The sequence below is a fragment of the Leopardus geoffroyi genome, chromosome X (assembly GCF_018350155.1).
Source record: "Leopardus geoffroyi isolate Oge1 chromosome X, O.geoffroyi_Oge1_pat1.0, whole genome shotgun sequence".
In the NCBI taxonomy this organism is placed as follows: Eukaryota; Metazoa; Chordata; class Mammalia; order Carnivora; family Felidae; genus Leopardus; species Leopardus geoffroyi.
The window spans coordinates 60,180,528-60,203,264 of NC_059343.1; the positions used below are offsets into that span (position 1 = coordinate 60,180,528).

At 38.3% G+C, this 22,737-nt stretch overlaps 1 protein-coding gene across 5 annotated transcripts in view; it reads left to right on the top strand.

Annotated features, from left to right (window-relative positions):
• The window catches only part of CHIC1 (cysteine rich hydrophobic domain 1), a 78,631-nt gene that overhangs the window by 37,229 nt on the left and 18,665 nt on the right, over positions 1 to 22,737 (top strand). The window contains exon 4 of one of the 5 annotated variants that reach the window (XM_045470532.1): positions 4,719 to 4,928. The exons of 2 other annotated variants lie outside the window; for them this stretch is intronic. In XM_045470532.1, the coding sequence (XP_045326488.1) occupies positions 4,719 to 4,913 (195 nt within the window). In that variant the 3' untranslated portion in view covers positions 4,914 to 4,928. Of the gene's footprint in view, positions 1 to 2,311; positions 2,820 to 4,718; positions 4,929 to 22,737 lie in introns of those variants that run through there. 2 more of the 5 variants (XM_045470537.1, XM_045470535.1) reach the window with 2 other exon arrangements.

Genomic DNA, 22,737 nt, shown 5'->3' on the forward strand with positions numbered 1-22,737 from the left:
CTTTCTCCTGCCCTTCTTAATGTGTACTTCAAAAAGGAAAATAATGAAACACTGCCATCCCTATGACTTTTTGAGTGGAAAAGTTAAACATTTTATTGATTCTTAAGTACCAGTAGGTCAGAGCTTAACTTTAAGTAAAGCTTAGTTTATTGTTTGTCAAAGCATGTACTGTATTTTCAAATGGCTTTCTAGAAGTTAAAAAAATTGACAACATAAATTTGTTTCCCTAATTGTCATATCTTTTAACAATTACAAAATAGTGATTCCTGTCCATTCCCATTATTTTAAAGCCTCAGTGTGAATTAATTATGATTTAGATTTTCTATCACACAAATACAGCTAATTTTAATTACTTAAGAACAGATTTTTTTGGTTTTAATATTATTCAGGATCTATCTTTTTTACTGATGACCTTACTCTTGGCCTGTTTATTGATACTTTCGCCACAGGTCCTGAAATAGAAGCATTTTTTTCAGTCATGTGGCTTTACTTTGAGAACTTTTGATAGTTCAGTGGAAAGTGAGATATTCAATGGAAAATGAGATTAATACTGATGCTGTGATTTCACCCTAGCCCCCATTACTTTGGTTAATTAATTACTCATATTGAAGTTGAAGTGTCAGTGCACAGATCTTCCTCAACTTACAGTGGGGTTACATCCAGATAAATTCATCAGAAGAAAATATCATAAGTGGAAAATGCATTTAATACACATAATACACATTTAATACACATAACCTACCAACCAACAATCTAGGCTAGATTAACCTAGCCTACTTAAATGTGTTCACAGCACTTACATTAGCCTGTAGTTGGGCAAAATCATCCAATACAAAGCATATTTTATAATGAAGTGTTAAGTAGCTTATATAATTTATTGAATACTGTACTGAAAGTGAAAAACAGAATAGTTGCATGGGTACAGAATGGTGGTAAGGGTATCAGTTGTTTATCCTCGTGGTGACATGGCTGACTGGGAGCTGTGGTTTGTTTCCACTGTCCAGCATTACAAGAGAGTATAATACTGCATATTACTAGCCCAGGAAAAGATCAAAATTCAAAATTTGAAGTATGGTTTCTACTGAATGTTTACAGTTTTCACACCTTCAGGAAGTTGAAACATAGTAAGTATAACCATTGTTGGTCAGGGACCATCTGTATTCTTAGACCACTAATCTGTCAGTTTAAAAACATTTATTTAGTACAGATTTTCAAACTGTCATCCTGTGGGCCAAATCTGGACCATTATGTTTTTTAAACATTTGAATCAGTTGCCAACATTTAAAAATTGGAATATTTAGGGTCACCTGGGTGGCTCAGTCGGTTGAGCGTCCAACTTCAGCTCAGGTCATGATCTCATAGCTCATGGTTTCAAGCCCTGCATCGGGCTCTGTGCTGACAGCTTAGAGCCTGGAGCCTGCTTTGGATTCTGTGTCTCCCCCTCTCTCTGCCCCTAACGCACTTGCATTCTGTCTCTCTCTCTCTCAAAAATAAACATTTAAAAAAATTTTTTTTAATTGGAATATTTAGGGGCACCTGGGTGGCTCAGTTGGTTAAGCATCTGACTTTGGCTCAGGTCATGATCTCACGGCTCATGAGTTCAAGCCCCCCGTCAGGCTCTCTGCTGTCAGCTCAGAGCCTGGAGCCTGCTTCGGATGTGTCTCTGTCTCTCTCTGCCCCTCCCCCACTGGTTCTCTCTCTCTCTCTCTCTCTCTTACCCTGTCTCTCTCTCTCTTTCAAAAATAAAAAAATAAACATTAAAAAAATTAAAATAAAATTTCAGATAGCCAGCCTCTTTTTTTAAGATCTAAAGATCTGACCAGTTGGACCCACATGCCTATATTTCAGCAGTTGGCCCTAGCTGAGTGTTGGTTTCTGCCTTTATATGGGGCATGAGGTCTCCGATTCACCACAGAACCACCTGGCATTTATATTATCTGCCTTGCTCTCTACAGTTTATAGTTACAGCCCTTGATTTTGTACATGATGTGTTGTTAACACACTAGAAAAAACACTACATACATGTTGGTAACCTTGTGCAAGATACTGCCCTTTCTAGAGCCTCAGTTTCCTTACCTGCAAAATTGGGATAATATTACTTAATTTTAAGATAGTGTGATGATAAAGAAATTTAAGGTGCCCTACTGCTTTTGTGTCCACAGGGAGACATTTTTAAAAATAAAATACAATAATTTAAGAACTTTTATGCTTTCACTACTGATTCCTGATCTGTAAACTAAGTTGTATAGACTCTAATAGTTTAATTGTAAAGATGATTAGCATTCATTTGCCCAAATCCCTTATTTTACAGGTGTGGAAGCAGATCCAGAGAGATGAAGTGACTTTCTCAGTGTCACATAGTAAATGGCACACCCAAAAAAATATTTTTTTCTGTTTGGTTTCTGTGTCTTGTAACATTGTATTTTCTTGACTACATCATGTTTCCTAGGTCATATTTCCTATTGCTGGGACAAGAAACATTAGGATAAGTGGTATAATAGCCCACTGAGTTTTAATTCTTTAGCAGGGGTTGGCAAACATTTTCTTAAAGGACCAAATAGTAAATACTTTAGGCTTTGTGGGCCAGAAGTCTCTGTTGCAATTACCCAGCTCTCCAGTTTTCATATGAAAGCAGCTATAAGCAATATGTAAATGAGTGAGCATTGCTGTATTCCAATAAAACTTTATTTACAAAAACTTGCAGCAGGCCAGATTTTGTGGGCTAGTTTGCCATCCTGCTCTAGACAACTCTAATGGAGTATCTAGCTTTATGAAAGTCATGTCTGTGTTCATCCACAAAATAAAATGGAAATAATGTAGTTACATTGCCCTATGTCACAAGGTTGCTTTGTAAACTGATTGTAAAATGTTTCCAAGAAAAAGGCCACATGGATGGCCCAGTCAGTTAAGTGTCCAACTCTTGATTTCAACTCAGGTCATGATCTTACAGTTTTGTGAGTTTGAGCCCCACATCGGGCCCTGTGCTAATTGTGCAGAGTCTATTTGGGATTCTTCCTCTCTTTCTGTCCCTCCCCTGTTCGCACTCTTTGTCTCTCTCAAAATAAATAAACTTAAAAAATGTTTCCAAGAAAAGAACTTTGTAAACTGTCTACCTTAATGAACATTTTTTTTTCAGCCAGTATACTTCATGGTTATATTTTCTAGTAAATCAGATGAAAGAAAAGAAATACACATTAGGGTGTCCTGAGTTCTTCCCAGTCACTTTTGGCTCTGATAGGATTCTATGACTGCATGGTATATGAACTGAAGGTTTTCATTTACCCATTCTTACATTTAGCACTGAAACAACTGTGGTATTATAATCAATAGGCCTATTCATGCCACCATGTTTAAATTTGAAATTACTTTTTAAATGTTACCTTTTTTTGCTATAATATTTGCTAAATTGAAAGGGTTGTTCAGATGAAAGGGACTGTTCTCTCAGTCTTGCAACATGAATATGATGTTATTTTCCTTCTGTTACAATTTCATACTTTGTATGACTTTACTCTTTTTAAATTTGTTGTGACTTGTTTAGTGGCATAATATATGGCCCATTCTGGAGAATACTCCATGTACACCTGAGAAGAATTTATATTATATTGTTGTGGAACAGAGTGTTCCATATATATCTGTTAGGTATAGTTGGTTGATAGTGTTGTACAAGCCTTATATTTCTTTTGAAATTTATATGTTGAAGTTCTCCCGCCTAATCTGATGATATTTGGAGGTGGATGGTATATTGGTCTTTGAGAGGTAATTAGGTTTAGATGGAGTCATTAGGGTGGGAATCTCATAGTGGAATTAGTGCCCTTATAAGAAAAACCCAGAGCTTGCAGCGCCTGGGTGGCTCAGTTGGTTAAGTCTCTGACTTCGGCTCAGGTCATGATCTCATGGTTCTTGAGTTCAAGCCCCATGTCGGGCTTTGTGCTGACATCTCAGAGCCTTGAGCCCGTTTCAGATTCTGTGTCTCCCTCTCTCTGCCTGTCCCCCACTCATGCTCTCTCTCTCTCTCTCCCACAAAAATAAATATTAAAAAAAAGAAAGAAAAAACCAGAGCTTGCACTTTCTCCACAGTGAAAGTTCACAGCAATAAGGCAGCTGTCTGCAAACCAGTGGCCAAGGAAACCAAGGAAGAAGGCTCTCCCCTGAACTCAACAAACTGTGCTAGCCCTCTGATCTAAGATTTCCCATCCATTAGAATTGTGAGAAATAGATTTCTGCTGTTTAAGCCATTGAGTCTCTGGTATTTTGTTATAGCAGCCTGAGCATAGTTAAACATATACTGTCCATCTTTTTTCTCTTGTAACACTTTTTTTTACTTAAAATCTATTTTGTCTGATATTATAGCCACCTCAGCTCTTTTTGTTGTTGTTGTTGTTGTTGTTGTTGTTACTGTTTACATGGAGTAGCTTTTTCTATCCTCTCACTTTCAAACTATTTTGGTCTTTGAATATAAATGGATTCTTATGTAGACAGGATATAGATGGATTATGTTTTTAAATTCATTCTGCAAATCTCTGCCTTTTAATTGAGAGTTCAGTCTATTTACATTTAAAGTGATTAATGGTAATATTAGTTTGCTAGGACTACCTTAAAGTATCACAGGCTAGGTGGCTTAGACAACAAATTTATTTTCTCACAGTTCTAGAGGCCGTAAGTCTGAGATCAGCGTGTTGAGAGAGGTTTTGGGTTTTTTTTTGTTTTTTTTTCTGAAGTATCTCTCCGTTTATAGATGGCCATTTTCTCTGAGTCTTCATCTGGTCTTCCCTCTTAACATGTCTGTGTCCTTATCAGAAGTGATCAGTCATAGTGGATTACAGCTCACCCTGATTATCTCATTTCAACTTAATTACCTCTTCAAAAACCCTGTATCCAAATATACGCCCATTCTGAGGTACTGGCAGTTGTGACTTCAATGTATGAATTGGGGGAAAGTAGTTCAGTCCATAACAGAAAAGGAAGGACTTCTGCCATTTTGCTATTTGTTTTCCATATATCATACATATTTTTACTCAGTTACTCCATTATTTCCTTATTTTATATTTAATTAATGTTTGTAATGTACCATGTACCTTCTCATTTTCTTTATATATATATATATATATATATATATATATATATATATATATATTTTTTTTTTTTTTTTAGTTATTTTCTTAGTTGTTACCCTGCAGATTATAATTAACATCGTAAACTTATACTGGTTTGAATTACTGTTACCTTAGTTTTGGTAATACACATATTCTGCTTCTATGCATATCCATACCTCCACATATGTTATTTTTTAAGTTTATTTATTTATTCTGAGAGAGAGAAAGAGAGAGAGAGAGCGTGCGCACAAGCAGGGGAGGGGCAGAAGGAGAGGGAGAGAGAGAGAATGCCAACCAGGCTCTGCATGGAGCCAGATACAGGGCTCAAACTCACAAACCATGAGATCATGACCTGAGCCAAAACAGTCGGGCACTTAACCAGCTGAGCCACCCAGGCCCTCCTCCCCATATGTTATTATCACAAATTATATCTTATATATTTGTGTGTCCATTAACATAGATTTATAATTATTATTTTATGCATTTTTTAAATCACATAGGAATAAAAGAGGAGTTCCAAAACAAAAAACAAAAATATTGTCTTTTACATTTATTTATGCAGTTACTTTTACTGGTGTTATGTCCTCATATGACTTGAGTTATTGTCTAAAGTTCTTTTATTTCAACCTGAAGGACTCTCCTTAGCATTTCTTACAGACAATTCTAGTAGAAATGAACTCCCTTAGGGCTTATTTATCTGGGAATGTCTTAATTTCTCCCCTTTTGCCAAATCTAGAATTCTTGGATCACAGATTTTCTTCTAGCACTTTAAATACATCATTCCACTGCTTTGCGACCTCATGGTTTCTGATGTGAAAACAGCAGTTAATCTTAGTGGGGATCCCTTGAATATAGCAAGTCACTTCTCTCTTGCTGCTTTTAAGATTTCTCTCCTTGTTTTTGGCCTTCAAGTTTGATTATAATTTCTTTCAGAATGGATCTCTTTGAGTTTATCCTGCTCGGAATTCTTTGAGCTTCTTGGAATTTTCCTTTTTTATGTGTATATAGACTCAAATTAATATCTAGTGTCCCTTGATTTCAGCCTGAATAATTTCCCATAATATTTCTTGTACACTGGGTCTGCAGGGAACAGATGTTGTCTGTATTTATCTACAAATATCTATTTCATCTTCACTTTTTAATATATAATATTTTAATTAACTTACTATTTTTGAGCAATTTTAGGTTTACAGAAAAAATTTAAGACAAAGGTACAGAGTTCCCATATACCCTCCTCACCCAACCCCCAACTTACCCTATTAGTAACATCTTGCACTATTGAGGTACAATTGTTAAAACTGGTGAGGCCAATGTTGACACATTGTTATTAACTAAAATTCATGGTTTATATTAGAGTTCACTCTTTGTGTTGTACATTCTATGAATTTTGACAAATTTATAATGACCTGTATCCATCATTACAGTATCACAGAATAATAATTTCACTGCTTTGAAAAAGCTACCTATTCATTTCTCTCTCCCACCCCAAAATCCCAAGGAATCCCTGAACTTTAACCTGTTTCCATAATTTTGCCTTTTCCAGAATGTCATATAGTTTAAATCCTACAAGATGTAGTCTTTTCAGATTGGCTTCATTCACTTAGCATATGCATTTAAGGTTTCTCCATGTCTTTTTGTGGCTTGATAGGCCCTTTTTGTGCTAAATAATATTCTGTTGTTTTGTTGCACTACAGTTTACCCCTTCACCTATTGAAGGATGTCTTCATTGTATTCAAGGTTTGGCAATTATAAATTAGGCTGCTACAAACATTCCATGTACAGGTTTCGTGTCAGGAAACTTCAAGTAATTTAGGTAAAAAAACAACAACAAGGAGTGTAATTTCTGGATCATATAGTAAGATTATGTTTAATTTTATAAGAAACTGCCAAATTCTCTTCTAAAGTGGCTATACTATTTTATATTCCCCACCATCAGTGAATAAGACTTTGTGTTGCTCCATGTTCCTGTCAACAGCTGATGTTGTCAATATTTTGAATTTTGACCATTCTAAGAAGTGTGTAATGGTATCACTGGTTTTTTTTTAATTTGCAATTCTCTAAGGTTATATGATACTGAGCATCTTTCTATGTATTGATTTGTCATCTATATATCTTCTCTGGAGATTTTTCTGTTCATACATAGTCCCATTTCTTAATTTGGTTTTTGTATTATTATTGTGGAGTTTTAAGCACTATTTATATATTTTGGGTACCAGTCCTTTATCGGATATTTGTTTTGAAAATATTTTCTTCTAGGGGCACCTGGGTGGCTCAGTCGGCTGAACGACCGACTTCGGCTCAGGTCATGATCTCATGGTTTGTGACTTCGAGCCCGTGTCGGGCTCTGTGCTGATAGCTCAGAGCCTGGAGCCTGCTTCTGATTCTATGTCTCCCTCTCTCTCTCTGCCCCTCCCCCACTCATGCTCTGTCTCTCTCTGTCTCAGAAATAAACATTAAAAACAATTTTTTTAAAAAAAAAAATATTTTCTTCCAGTGTGTGTCTTAGCTTTTCATTTTCTTAATAACATCTTTTGCAGAGTAGAAGTTTTTAATTTTAATGGAGTCCAGCTTATCAGGTTTTTTTCTTTTATTCCTTGTGCTTTGGGTTGTATCTAAGAATTCATTACCAAAGCCAAGGTCACTTAGATTTTTCTCATATTATCTTCTAGGAGTTTTATAGTTTTGGATTTTACATTTAGGTCTGTGATCCACATTGAGTAATTTTTGTGAAAAGCCTAAGTCTGTCTCTAGATTCGTATTTTTGCATATAGGTGTCTAGTTCTAGCATAATTTATTTTTTCCTTTTTTATGAATATAATTTATTGTCAAATTGGCTTACATACAACACCCAGCTCTCATCCCAACGAGTGTCCTCCTCAATGCCCGTCACCCATTTTCCTTCTCCTCCACCCCCCATCCACCCTCAGTTTGTTCTCTGTATTTAAGAGTCTCTTGTGGTTTGCCTCCCTCCCTCTCTGTAACTATTTTTCTCCCTTCCCTTCCCCCATGGTCTTCTATTAAGTTTCTCAAGATCCGTATATGAGTGAAAGCATATGATATCTGTCCTTCTCTGACTGATTTATTTCACTCAGCATGATACCTTCCAGTTCCATCCACATTGCTGCAAATGGCATGATTTCATTCTTCTCATTGCCAAGTAGTATTCCATTTTATATATAAACCACATCTTCTTTATCAGTTCATCAGTTGATGGATATTTAGGCTCTTTCCATAATTTGGCTATTGTTGAAAGTGCTGCTATAAACATTGGAGTACACGTAGCATGATTTGTTAAAAAGACTACTCTTTTCACATTAAATTGCTTTGATCATATGTCAAAGATCAGATGACTGTATTTGTGTGGGTCTATTTCTGTGCTCCCTATTCTGTTTTATATTGTTTGGCCAATTCAAAACTATCTAGAATATTGCATCTTTACAGTAAGTCTTAAGATTGGGTGGTGTCAGTCCTCTGACTTTGTCCACCTTCAGTATTGTTTTGGCTATTCTGGGTCTTATGCATATCCATAAATATTTTAGAATTTGTCAGTATCCACAAAATAACTTGCTGGAACTTTGAATGGAATTGTTTTGTATCTGTAGATCAAGTTTGGAAACAATGACACCTTGACAACATTGAGTCTTTGTACCCAAATTCATGGATTATCTCAATCATTTAGGTATTCTTTGATTTCTTTTATCAGAGTTTTGTAGTTTTCTTCATATAAATTTTGTATATATTTTATTAGATTTATGCCTGGGTATTTCAGCTTTCTGGACACTAAATGGTGTTATATTTTTCATCTCAAATTCCATTTGTTCTTTGCTCATATAAGAAAGCAAATTACTTTGGCATATTAACATCGTATCCTGCAACCTTGCCATAATCTCTTACTAGTTTCAGGGGTTTTGTTGTTTATTCTTTGGGATCTTCTACCTATGCAACTATGTCATCTATGAAGTAAGACAGTTTTATTTATTCTTTCTCAGTAGGTATACCTTTTATTTCCTTTTCTTGTCTTAGTGCATTAGCTAGGACCTCATGATGTCAAAAAGCAATGGTGAGAAGAAAGAAATATCCTTGCCTTGCTCTTCTGATCTTAACAGGAAAGCTTTGAGTTTCTTACCATTAAGGATGATATTAGCTGTAGTTTTTTAGTAAGATGTTCTTCAGGAAGTTCCTCTGTTCCTAGTTTACAGGAAATGAATGGGTGTTGCATTTTGTCAAATGCTTTTTTCTGCATCTATTGATATAACCATGTGATTTTTCTTTTTTTAGCCTGTTGATGTGATGAATTACATTAATTGATTCTCAAATGTTGGACTAGTTTTGTATAAATCCCACTTATTGTGGTATATACATTGTTGTATTTGTTATGTCCTATTCAGAATTTTTGCATCTATGTTCATGAGGAATATTGATCTGCAGTTTTCCTTTCATATAATATCTTTGTCTAGTTTTGGCATTAAGGCAATACTGGCCTTGTAGAATGAGTTCCACTTCTATTCTGTGGAAGAGATTGTAAAGAAATGGTATAATTTCTTCTTTAAATGTTTGGTAGAATTCATCCATGAACCCATCTGGGCATGAGAATTTCTGTTTGGGGAGGTTATTAATTATTGATTCCATTTCTTTAATAAATATAATCCTTTCCAGATTGTCTATTTCTCCTTTTGTGAGTTTTAGTAGATTGTGTCTTTCAAGTAATTGGTTCATTTCATCTTGCTTATCAAATTCATGGGCATAAAGTTGTTAATAATATTCCTTTATTATCCTTTAATGTTCATGTAGTCATTAATGATAACCCTATTTCATTTCTTGTATTAGTAACTTTTGTCTTTTTTTCCTAGCTAACCTGGCTAGATATTGACTAATTTTACTGATCTTTGCAAAGAACCAGTTTCTAATTTTGTCAATTTTCGCTATTGAAGTCATATTATCAATTTCACTGATTTCTGCTCTAATTTGCATTACCTTTTTCTTTATAATCTGGATTTAATTTGTTCTTTTTCTGTTTTCCTGATGTGTAAGCTTATATGATTGATTTTAGATCTTCTTTTCTACTGTATGCATTCAATGCTGCAAATTTCCCTCTAAGCACTGCTTTCACTGCATCCCACAAAATTTGATAAGACGCATTTTCATTTTCATTTAGTTTTAAATATTTTTAAGTTTCTCTTGAGATTTCTTCTTGACCTGTGTATTATTTAGAAATGTGCTGGGGATGCCTGGGTAGCTCATTCAGTTGGGAGTCTGACTCTTGATTTCAGCTCAGGTTATGATCTTGAATTTCGTGGGTTTGAGCCCCTCATTGGGCTGTGTGCTGCCAGGGTCCTGCGCTGTTGGTGCTTGAGAATCTCCCTTATCCTCTCTCTCTGTCCCTCCTCTTTCCTCCTCCTCCCCCCACAATAAATAAATAAACTTAAAAAAAAGAAATGTGCTGTTTAATCTAAGTGTTTGGGTATTTCCCAACTACCTTTCTGTTGTTGATTTCTAATTTAAATCCACTGTGGTCTAAGAGTATGCATTGTATGATTTCTAATTTTTGAAATAAGTTAAGATGTTGTAGGACCCAGAATGTGGTCTGTTTTGGTCAGTGTTCCATGTGAACTTGAGAGTAATGTGTAGTTTGCTGTTATTTGATAAAGTAACCTGTAGATGTCAGTTATATCCAGTTGATCAATGGTGCTGTTGAGTTTAGTTATATCTTTACTGACTTTCTGCCTACTTGATCTATTCATTTCTGATAGTGGGCTATTGAAGTCTCCAACTATAAGCGTGGACTCCTCTATTTTTCCTTGCAGTTCTAACAGTTTTTGACTCACATAGTTTGATGCTCTTTTGATATACCCATACATATCAAGAATTGTTATGTCTTGGAAGATTGACCTTTTTATCATTGTGTAATACCTCTCTTTATATTTGATAATTTTCCCTACTCTGAAGTCTGCTTTGTCTGAAATTACTAAAGTAACTCTGGCTTTCCTTTGATTAGTGTTACTATGGTATATCTTTCTCTATCCCTTTACTTTTAGTTTCTTTAAATAAGGGGATTTCTTACAGACAATACATAGGTGAATCTTCTTTTGATCCACTCTGACAATCTCTAATTGATACATTTAGATCATTGATGTTTAAAGTGATTATTGATATAGTTGAATTAATATTTACCATGTTCATTAGTTTTCTATTAATTGCTCTTGTTTTTTTGCTCCTGTTTTTGTCTCCCAGTCTTTTTCTGCCTTGTGTCATTTAAACTGAGTATTTTGTATGATATCATTTTTTATCTTCCCTTAGCATATCAATAATCCTACTTTTTAATATTTAGTGATTGCCCACAAAAGTGAGTTTGTAGTATATATATATATATAACCAGTCCAAGACCACTTTGAAATAACACAATACCACTTCCCAAGTAGTATGAGTACCTTATTACAGAGTATTTCCAATTCCTCCATCCCCTCCCTTATACCATTGCTGCCATTCATTTTACTTATCCATAGGCTATAATCATTGAATACATTGTTATTATTTTGAACAAGTTGTTGCCTGCTAGATCAATTAAGAATAAGAGAAGTACCCCAATTTAACCCTCAAATTGGGCAGCATGAAAACTTTTACTGAAAAAATAAAATAAAATAAATAAACCCTTACTGTGCCTATAGTTTTTCCTTCTCTAATGCTTCTCTAAGATCTAAGTGTCTTATATGTAGCATTTTTCTTCTCTCTTAAGAACTTCTGTTAACATTTATTGCAAGACAGTTCTACTGGTGACAAGTTCCCTCAAATTTTTGTGTGAGAAAGTCTATTTCTCCTTCATCTTTGAAGGACAGTTTTGCTCAGTATGGAATTCCATGTTGGTGGTACTTTTATCACTTTAAATATTTCATTCCACTCTCTTCTTGACTTGCATGGTTTCTAAAGAGCTGTCCGATGTAACTCTTATTTTCTCCTTTATACATAAGGTATTCTTGCCCTCTGGCTTTGTTCAAGATTTTTCCTTGATTTTCTGCAGTTTAAATATGAGATTATTAGGTATAGATTTTTGAGTATCTACCTTTGTATTCTCTGAGCTTCTTCAACCTATGGTTTGATGGCTTTCATTAATTTTGGAAAATTATTTTATCACCATTTTTTTTTCTTTATTTTTATTTTTTTTTCAACGTTTATTTATTTTTGGGACAGAGAGAGATAGAGCATGAACGGGGGAGGGGCAGAGAGAGAGGGAGACACAGAATCGGAAACAGGCTCCAGGCTCTGAGCCATCAGCCCAGAGCCTGACGCGGGGCTCGAACTCACGGACCGCGAGATCGTGACCTGGCTGAAGTCGGACGCTTAACCGACTGCGCCACCCAGGCGCCCCACCATTACTTTATTTTTTAAATATAATTTATTGTCAAATTGGCTTCCATACAACCCCCAGTGTTCATCCCAACAAGTGCCCTTCTCATTTCCCATCACCCATGGGTATCACTATTACTTTAAATACTTCCTCTGTTCCTATCCCTCTTTACCCTCTGGTATTTCTATTATGTGTCTATTGCTCCTTTTATAATTGGCCCCTAATTCTGAGATATTCAATTCATTTTTCTTTTTTTCCTTTTATTTTCATTTTGAAAGTTGCTGTTGATATATCTTCAATCTTCACTGATTACTTACCTCAGCCATGTCCAGTCTGTTGATGAGCACATCAAAGGCATTCTTTATTTCTGTTATGGTATTTTGGCTTTCTACCATTTCCTTTTGATTTTTTTCTTACATTTTCCATTTCTCTGCTAATATTATCTATATGTGTTCTTTCATGTTGTCCGTTTTTTGCATTTCAGTATGTGGCACATTAGTTTTATTTGATTAATAGTCCCAGTCTGATAATTTCAACATCTCTGCCATTTCTGAGTCTGGGTCTGATGTTTGCTATTTCTTGTAGTATGATTTCTACTTTTTGTTTGAAAGCTACACATAGATGAAAGAAAGTGAGGTAAATAGGCCTTTAAATAAGATTTTATGTTGTCAGGCTAGGCATTTGGCTTTACTTACTATTTGCTATAGCTGTCAGTGTTGGAGGCTAAACTTTCCCCAGTGTCCTTGTTTTTGTCTGGCCTGTTTTTAGATTTCCCTAGAGATTTCTTTTTTGTTTTTTAATCTAACATAATTTATTTAACAAATTGCCTGGTGTAGGGGACCATAAGTAAATTATCTTCATTTTTTTGTTTGTTTTTATTCTTTATTTTTTGAAGTATAGTTGGTGTACAGTATTATATTAATTTCAAGTGTACAGCATAGTGATTCAACAGTTCTCTACATTGCACAGTGCTTACCACAGTAAGTATAAAAGTATAATTACCATCTGTCATCATACACAATTATTACAATATTATTAACTATATTCCCTATGCTGTACTTTTATCCACATGATTTATTTATTTTGGATATTGTCTGAGATGCAATTCTTTCAGTTGTATTCCCATATTGTAAGAAGCCTTATTGATGTAGTGGTAAGATGTTGGAGGACTGGAAGTGTTCTGTAGTACTATGATTTGGCCTGAGTTCTTTAGCGACCCTGTGCCCCTGAGCTGTGCCCTTCACAAGTGCTTCTCAATTTGTTTTGTTTTGTTTTGTTTTTCCTTTTAGGTGGGACAGGAAGGCTAGAGGGTACTGGTGTTGTATATTTCCCTTCCCCGAGATTGGTTAGGCTCTAGCACAATAGTTTCTCTTAAGAGCAGGCTTTAAGAACAGAATGTTCTGGGCATATTTAAAAGTATCTGTTTTTTCCCTTTCCTTCCTAGAAGGATGAGAGGAGTTTTCTCCAATCACTGTGAGAACCTGATAGGGCTCCTTGTAATAAAACTCAAAAGTGTGAGTCTTCCCTGGGACTGGAGCCCTTTGGAATTTTTAACTCTCAGACTTGTCCCCACTGAGCTTCCAGAAATTCATCAAGTTCAGGTCCTGCTATCCTAGTCCTGGTTCCCAGAGTTTTCCCCTCCTGGGTTTCTACTCTGGTAAATTATGCTTATTTGTATTCATTTGTATCTCTGCCCAGTCTTGGAGGCACTGATATGTCTTATGACCTCACTTCTCTGATGAATCTGTAAGGAGTTGGTTTTCAGGTTGTTCTGGGTCTTTTTTTCTTCTTCATATGTGGGCAGGAGAGACAACTTCCAAGCTCTTTACATGCCTAAATGGATTACCTTCATTTTTTTAAGTTAATTTTGATGCATATGGGATTCTTGGTTGACAGTCTTTTTTTTCTTTCATCACTTTTGATTTGTTATCCTACTGACTTCTGCCCTACATTCTTTCTAATCAGAAGTCAGCTATTTATCTTACTGTAGTTTCCTTGAAGTAATCAGTCAATAAGTAATCTCAGTGAGAGCAATTAATCAGTCTCACTGCTTTCATGATTGTCTATTTTTCTGTGGCTTTCAACATTATACTGTTATGTATCTGCTATGGATCTCCTTGTGGTTTATTCCTGGTTGGACTTCTTGAGCTTCCTAGGTGTGTAGATAAACATTTTTCATTGAATTTAGAGGTTTTCACCATTATTTCATTAAATATTTCTTCTGTTTTGCTCTTGTCTTTTTCTGGTACTCCCAGTGTATGTATGTTGGTGCCCTTAATGATGTCTAACATTTCTCTGAGGCTGTTTTCATTTTCCTTTATTCTGTTGTGTTTTTGTTTTTGTTTTTGTTTTTGTTTTTGTTTTTTTGCTTTTGAGATTGCATATTATCTTTTGATCTTTCTTCGGGTTCACTGATTATTCTAGCTCACATCTACTTTGTGTTCTTTTACTGAATTGTTCATTTCAGTTTTGTACTCCCCAACTCCAGAAATCCATTTGATTCTTTTTAATAATTTATATCTCCTTGTAGTCTTCACTTAATGAGCCATTGACATAATTTCATTTTTTTAATTTCTGGTCATAGCATGGCATATTTTATTCCTTTATTGTGAGAATCTTTATTCCATTTTTGGTTCATATATCCTCCTTGTTGCACACATTTAAAGTTACTTCAGGGGCACCTGGGTGGCTCAGTTCATTAAGAATCCAACTCTTAATGTTGGCTCAAGTCATGATCTTACCATTTGTGAGATCAAGCCCTACATCAGGCTCTGCACTGACAGCATGGAGACTGCTTGGGATTCTGTCTCTCCCTCTCTCTATGCCCCTCTCCTATATGTGCACGCTCTCTCTCTCTTTCTCTCTCTCTCAAAATAAATAAATGAAAACATTTAAAAAATAAAGTTACTTTGGGTCGTCTGAGTAGCTCAGTCAGTTAAGCCTCCAACTTCAGCTCAGGTCATGATCTCACAGCTTGTGAGTTCGAGCCCCACATCGGGCTTTGCTGACAGCTCAGAGCCTGGCACCTGCTTTGGATTCTGTGTCTCCCTCTCTCTCTACCCCTCTCCTGTTCGCACTCTGTCTCACTCTCAAAAATAACTGATAAACATTTAAAAATAAATGAATGAATGAATGAATAAATAAATAAATAAAGTTGCTTCAAATTCATCTCTGCTTCTTTTTCAGGCTCCTACACCTTCATAACAAGATGTCTGCAGTCTATAATTTTTTAAAGTTCCGTTTTTTCATTTGAGGGTAGGGTCATCTATCTATCATAAAGAAATTCCTTATATTTTGGTCAGCTAATGACATCCTTTCTTGGTTTCTAATGTGTTCGCTGGATTTTTCTGAAAAATTTTTATAGTAGTAAAATACATATAACATAAAATTTACCATTTTAAGCATTTGGGGAGGGAGTGGGGGGGGGGAGACGGAGACAGAGAATCTTAAGCAGGCTTCACACCCAACACAGATCCCAATGCAAGGCTCAATCTCACGACTGTGAGTTCATAACCTGAACCAAAATCAAGAGTCAGACACTTAACCGACTGAGCCACCCAGGTGCCTCCATTTTAAGTGTTTTTAACCATTCAGTAACATTAATTACATTCACAGTGTTATATAACCATTACCATTATCTATATTCAAATCTTTTTCATTACCCTTTCAGAAACTCTGTAACCATTAGGTAATAATTCCTCATTCGCCTTCCCTGTAGACCCTGGTAACCTCTAATCTATTTTCTGTGTCTACACATTTGCCTAGCCTAGATACTCCATATAAATAAAATGATTCCATATTTGTTCTGGTATTATTTCACTTAGTTTATTTCACTTAGCATAATGTCTTCAAGGTTCACCCATGTCATAGCATGTTTAAGAACTTCATTCCTTTTGGGGCACCTGGGTGGCTGAGTCAGTTGAGTGTCTGACTCTTGATCCCATGCAGGTTATGATCTCATGGTTCATGAGATGGAGCCCTGTGTCAGACAACATGGAGCCTGCTTGGGACTGACTCTCTCCCTCACTCTCTGCCCTTCTGCCACTTGCATGTGAGCTCTTTCAAAATAAACTTTTTTTAAAAAAGAACTTCATTCCTTTTTATGGATGAATAACAGTATATTATTATATATATTCCACATTGTTACTCCACTCGTCATTTGATGGATGCCTGAATTCTTTTCACCTTTGTCTATTGTAAATAGTACTGCATTCGACATTGCCATACAAATATCTGTTCAAGTCCATGCTTTCAATTCTTTTGGAAGTATACCTAGGAGTAGAATTGCTGATAATTGTTTAGCTTTTTGAGAAACTGCCAAACTTTTCCATTGGAGCTGCACCATTTTACATTCCCATCAGTAATGCACAAGGATTCCAATTTCTGCAGGTCCTCACTAACATTAGCTATTTTCTATTTTATTGCTAATAGCCACTCTAATACGCGTGAAGTAGTGTCTTACTGTGGTTTTGATTTGTATTTCTATAATGGCTAGTGTTGAGCATTTTTACATTTGCTATTGGCCATTTCTAATATTAGGTACTTTGCTCATTTTGCAACTTAAGTTGTTTATTTGTTGTTGAGTTGTGGGAGTTTTTATATATTCTGCTTATTAATCCCTTATCAGATGTATGATTTGGAAATATGTTCTCCCATTCTGTACATTATCTTTTCACTGTCTTGATAGTGTCATTTGATGCATAAAATATGAAAATTTTGATGAAGTCCAGTTAAACTATTTCCCCCTTTTTTGCCTGTCCTTTCAGTGTCATATCCAAGAAAATATTGCAAAATCCAATGTCATGAAAATGGTCTCCTATGTTTTCTTCACAGACTTTTATAGTTTTCACTCTTATGTTTGGTTCTTTGATTCATTTTGAGTTAATTTTTATATACTGTGTAAGTTTAGAGTCCAACTTAATACTTTTGCATGTGGATATATAGTTTTCCTTGTAGCATTTACTGAAGACTATTCTTTTTCCCCATTGAATAGTTAGCACTCTTGTCAAAAAGGAGTTGACCATATATGTTTGAAGATTTATTTCTGGGCTCCATTCTATTCCATCGGTCTCTATATCTGTCTTTATTCCAGTACCATATTTTTTTTTGGTTACCATTGCTTTGTAATAAATTATGAAATCAGGAAATGTGAGTCCTTCATATTTGTTCTTCATTTTTAATTGTTGCCTAATAATGGTCTCTTGATTCCATATGAATTTTAGGATGGGTTTTTCTATATCTACAAAAAAGTCACTGGGATTCTGATAAGGATTACATTGAATCTGTAGATCATTTTGGATAATATTGTCATTTTGGCAATACTAAGTTTCCTAATCCATGGACACAGAATGTCTTTACATTTACTTAGGTCTTTAAATTCTTTTAACAATGTTTTGTAGTTTTCTGTGTACAAGTCTTTCACTTCTTTGCTTAAGTTTATTGTTTATTAAGTGTTTTACTCTTTTTGGTGCTATTGTAAACATAATTATTTTCTTAATTTCTTTTTTGAATTATTTACTATTGTATAGAATGCAACTGAATTTTGCATGTTGATTTTGTATCCTGAAATATTGCTGAATTTGTTAGCTCTAACAGATTTTGTATACATTCTTTTGGGTTTTTTACATATAAGATAATATCACCTGCAAACAGAGATAATTTTACTTCTTCCTTTCCAATTTAGATGCCTTTTACTGTTTTTCTTGTATAATTGACCTGTCTAGAATTTCTAGTAGTATACTGAATAGACATGGCAAATGTAGGCATCGTTGTCTTTTTCCTGTCTTAGAGGAAAAGCTTTCAGTCTTTGGTATAATTTTATGATTTATGATTTCGTATTATTTGGTATGATGTTAGCTGTGGATTTTTTTTTTGCCCAGAGCCAGGAAAGGTGACGTCTGGTAATATTCACCATCTATCAAATCTACCCAGAATATTTCTGCCCTAGGAAGCTGGGAAGATGGGAACTGCTACTCAGTTGTCAAGCCAAGTATATCAGCTTTCCCACAATTCAGATTATGTGCCAGAAAGGGTAATTGAACTTTTTTACCAGTTGTTTTGCCTATTTTGCAGAAGTTGGGGGTAGAGAAGTGGGTGGTGCCCTGCTACCACAACCCACATGATACAGACTTTCTGTAACACAGGGTTGTGGAAAAATGGGATTTGCCTATTTTCACCATGCCAAACCTACCCAGGAAAGCAGTTCCACTCCAGGTGTTGGAGAAGTAAATAAAGTACGCCAAAGATGGTTGATGGGGCTAAAAACAGACTCTGGTCTCTAGCTTAGAGACCCCTCCTCTGGGTTCTTCTTCCTTTGCTGCGCATGGGAAAAACCCCCACAGATATGGAAGCTGACGACTATAAATTACCCTCCCCACTTGCATTTGGCGCTCAGATCTTTGGAGAAACGGTCTCCTCTGAGCCCGCCGATGTTAAATAAGTCTCCGATCCACCAAGATCTCCGAGTGCTGCTTGGTTTTTCCACCAGCGTTCCAGCCTGGATCTGTAACATACCTGGTTCCCTGACCAGGAAACCCAACCACGCTGGCCCATTGTTGCCACCATTTTGGCAGAACGGCGAGGCGGTGACGGAGCAAGAGATCGCAAGGGAGAAGGCATGCGCCCTGCCTAAATTTCGGCAGTCTCCTTCTCGGTTGCCTCGGGCCGGCCCCGCTCCGTTGTTCCCGCTGGACTCAAAGAGACCTGGTAGGTGAGGACCTGGACCCAACGTCGGAACCGGTAAGGCCAGGGCCCCAAAGAAGTCAGGCCCACCCAAAAGGGTGGAAGGAGGACCTGATCAATCCCCGGAGGCCTTAATAGGTCTCACAGTTAGAAAATCTTCCGGGAGGGAATGTAATAGACTCGTGTGTGTGTGTGTGTGTGTGTGTGTGTGTGTGTGAATGTGTGGCTCGGCCAGGCTTGCCAGTTGAGTTTGAGTTTGTGGCTCCACAGACGGGCACCCTTAAGGTCCCCAAAAGTCTACGAAGTCTGGGCTCTCCTGTGTCATGGTGAGAGCGTAAGGTCTAAAATAGTATTGGATCAGATTCCGATCACAAGTCACAAAGCTGAGTCCACTACGGCCAAACCTCACTTAAAGTTTCCCTTGGGAACGTGACCAGAGGAGTATCTGATTGGTCCTCTCATCCAAGGGGATACCCTCTCTTTGTCTGTCTTTGCGATACCGCACACAAGAAAGAAATGAATAGTGGGATCAAAACAGAGTAAGCCTACGATTTTAGAGGTCATGCTCAAAAATTTTATAAAGGGATTTTCAGGCAATTGCGGGGTGAAAATGATGCCCAGGAAGTTATAGACCTTTTGTGAACTAGAATGGCCCATATTCAATGTAAGATGGCCCCCAGAAGGGACATTAGATGCTCAAATAGTGCAGCGGGTTTGGCTCATAGTCACTGGGAATCCAGGTCACCCTGATCAATTCCCATACATCTACTCCTGGCTTGAAATTGCCCGAAATACCCTGCCTTGGGTGGGATTCATCATTACCAAACAGAGCCAGGCAAAGGTTTTAGTCACTTTATCCGGAGGCTCACCCAGGGAGCCAAAGAAGCAACCCACAGCTCCTCTAAATTGACAGGAGACACGGAGGAAGATTTTGTCTTTCTGCCTTCTTATGACTCGCCAACCTCCTCCCCGCTCCCCCTGAGCTTGAAACTCCTCCCCCATCTCTCCGCAGGCAGCCGCGGCAGCCACAGTCGCCACTGCCACTGCCGCTAGGTGCTGCCCATATCCCCGCCCCTCTCGGCCCAGAGAACCCTCCCCAACAGGGGCCAGCCACCAGACTGCGCCCCAGACCCAGACCTAACGCTCTACAAATGCCTGTAAGGGAGATGAAGGAGCCTGAAAGGCAGAATGAGGATGGAACAGTCCGGCCCAGCCGTTCCATGATGTATTATCAACCTTTCTCTACAACCAACCTCCTGAATTGAAAACACAACACTCCATCATACTCTGAAAAGCCACAAGCAATGGTCGACTTGATGGAGTCCCTCTTCCAGACCCACCGACCCACTTGGGAAGATTGTCAACAGTTACTCCCTACTCTGTTTAATACAGAAGAAAGAAGAGGAATGAGAGAAACACGACGGTACCTAGAAGATCACGCACCTCCAGGGATCAATGACCCTGCTGTCTGGGCTCAAGGTGCCGCGCCTGTAGAATGCCCAACATGGGATTTCACCACAGAAGAAAGGCCCACATCCAATGATACCAGGAAGCCCTCCTTCAGGGTGTCTGAGCTGGAGCCAAAAAGCCCATGGACGTGACTAAAATACTGTCAGTCACACAGCACCCTGGGGAGTCTCCCGGAGACTACTATGAAAAATTATGTGAAGCATACCGTGTATACACCCAGTTTGACCCCGAGGCACCAGAAAGTCAACAGATGGTAAACACCTCTTTTGTGGCACAGGCTGCCCCAGGTATCAGAAGAAAACTCCAGAAGTTGGAGGGCTTTGCCGGGATGAATATCACTCAGCTGATAGAGGTCGCCAATAAAGTTTTCATGAACAGAGAAGTCACAGCCAAAAGAGAGGCAGAGAGAAGACTGAGAAAGAAGGCCACCCTTCTCACAGCAGCACTAAAAGAAACAGACGCTGAGAAGACGGGAAGACTCCAACCACCAAAATGGGGGAAGCCCAGAGCCCCCTTAGTAAGGGACCAATGTCTATACTGCAAAGAGTACGAACACTGGAAAAATGAATGTCCGAATTGGAAGGGGCCCTCAAAACCCAGCCGATATCGGGAGGAATCTCGAGGCGAGAACCTCGTTGGTCTGGCCAGGGTACAATCGGACTGAGGGGGACCAGGCCCTTTCTCTCTTGGCCCCCATGAGCCCACAGTCGAAATGAAGGTAGGGAGCTGAACAATAACTTTCATGGTTGACACTGGGGCTGAATACTCCGTTGTTACTTCCCCAGTGGCGCCCTTAAGCCAGAAGACGGCAACCATACTTGAGGCTACTGGGACATGGGCAGTGCAGCAGCCCTTCTGTCCAGCTCAACAATGTGAACTTGGGGGTCACAAGGACCGGCATGAGTCCCTCTACTTACCTGACTGGCCGATTCCTCTCCTGGGCCGGGATCTGCTCTCCAAACTTGGGGCCCAGATAACTTTTGAACCCACTGGACACACTAGCCTCCAATTAAACCCAAGGCAGAAGGAAACCCTGGTCTTGGTGATTACCCTGCCAAGGGAAGAAGAATGGAGACTATTCTGTGCCCCGGCCTTGCCCTGTAGCCCCTCAGAATTCAGGCTTACATTCCCCTCCATGTGGGCTGAAGGTAACCCACCTGGACTAGCTTGGAGTTGGGCCCCCATCATTGTTGACCTGATCCCTGGAGCCCAACATCAGAGACAAAGGCAGTACCCCCTTCCACTTGAGGCTAGAATGGGTATACAAGAGCACCTGACCAAGCTCAGAGAAGCAGGTATTCTAATTGAGTGTCAATCGGCTTGGAATACCCCACTCTTGCCAGTCAAGAAGCCAGGAGGAGGATACCAACCAGTACAGGATTTGAAGGCCATTAACAAAGTGACTGTTTCCTTACACCCAGTGGTTCCGAACCCGTATACTCTCCTCAGCCAAATTCCGGGGTCAGCCAGATGGTTTACATGCCTTGACCTAAAGGACGCTTTCTTCTGCCTCCACCTGGCTCCTCAAAGTCAACCATTGTTTGCCTTTGAATGGACTGAGCCCATTACAGGGCACTAGATGCAGCTGACCTGGACACGACTTCCCCAAGGTTTCAAGAACTCACCCACTCTTTTTGGGGAAACACTAGCTGCAGACCTCACTGACGTTCCGAGGGAAACCACAGGGTGTGCCCTCCGATATGTAGATGACCTCATCCTTGCCAGTGACACCCAAGAAGACTATATGAAAGGTACCAAGGCCCTCCTGCAGCTCCTATCCTACTCGGGGTACCGGGCCTCTTGGAAAAAGCCACAGATTTGTCAGCAGCGGGTCCGATACTTAGGCTTCCTCCTCACAAAAGGAAAAAGAGAACTAGGACTGGAAAGGAAGAAAGTTATCACCACACTGCCACAGCCCCAAACAAAACAAGGCTTCCGTGAATTTTTAGGGGCCGGAGGGTTCTGTCGCATTTGGATTCCCGGATTTTCAGCCATAGCGAGGCCCCCTATGACCTGTTGGGAGGGCCAGACTGGGAACCCCTCGCATAGACTGAGGAGGCAGGGGCCGCTTTCACAGAAATAAAGTTGGCTCTGGGATGAGCCCCAGCCCTGGGTTTGCCTGACATAGAAAGGCACTTTAACCTCTTTGTA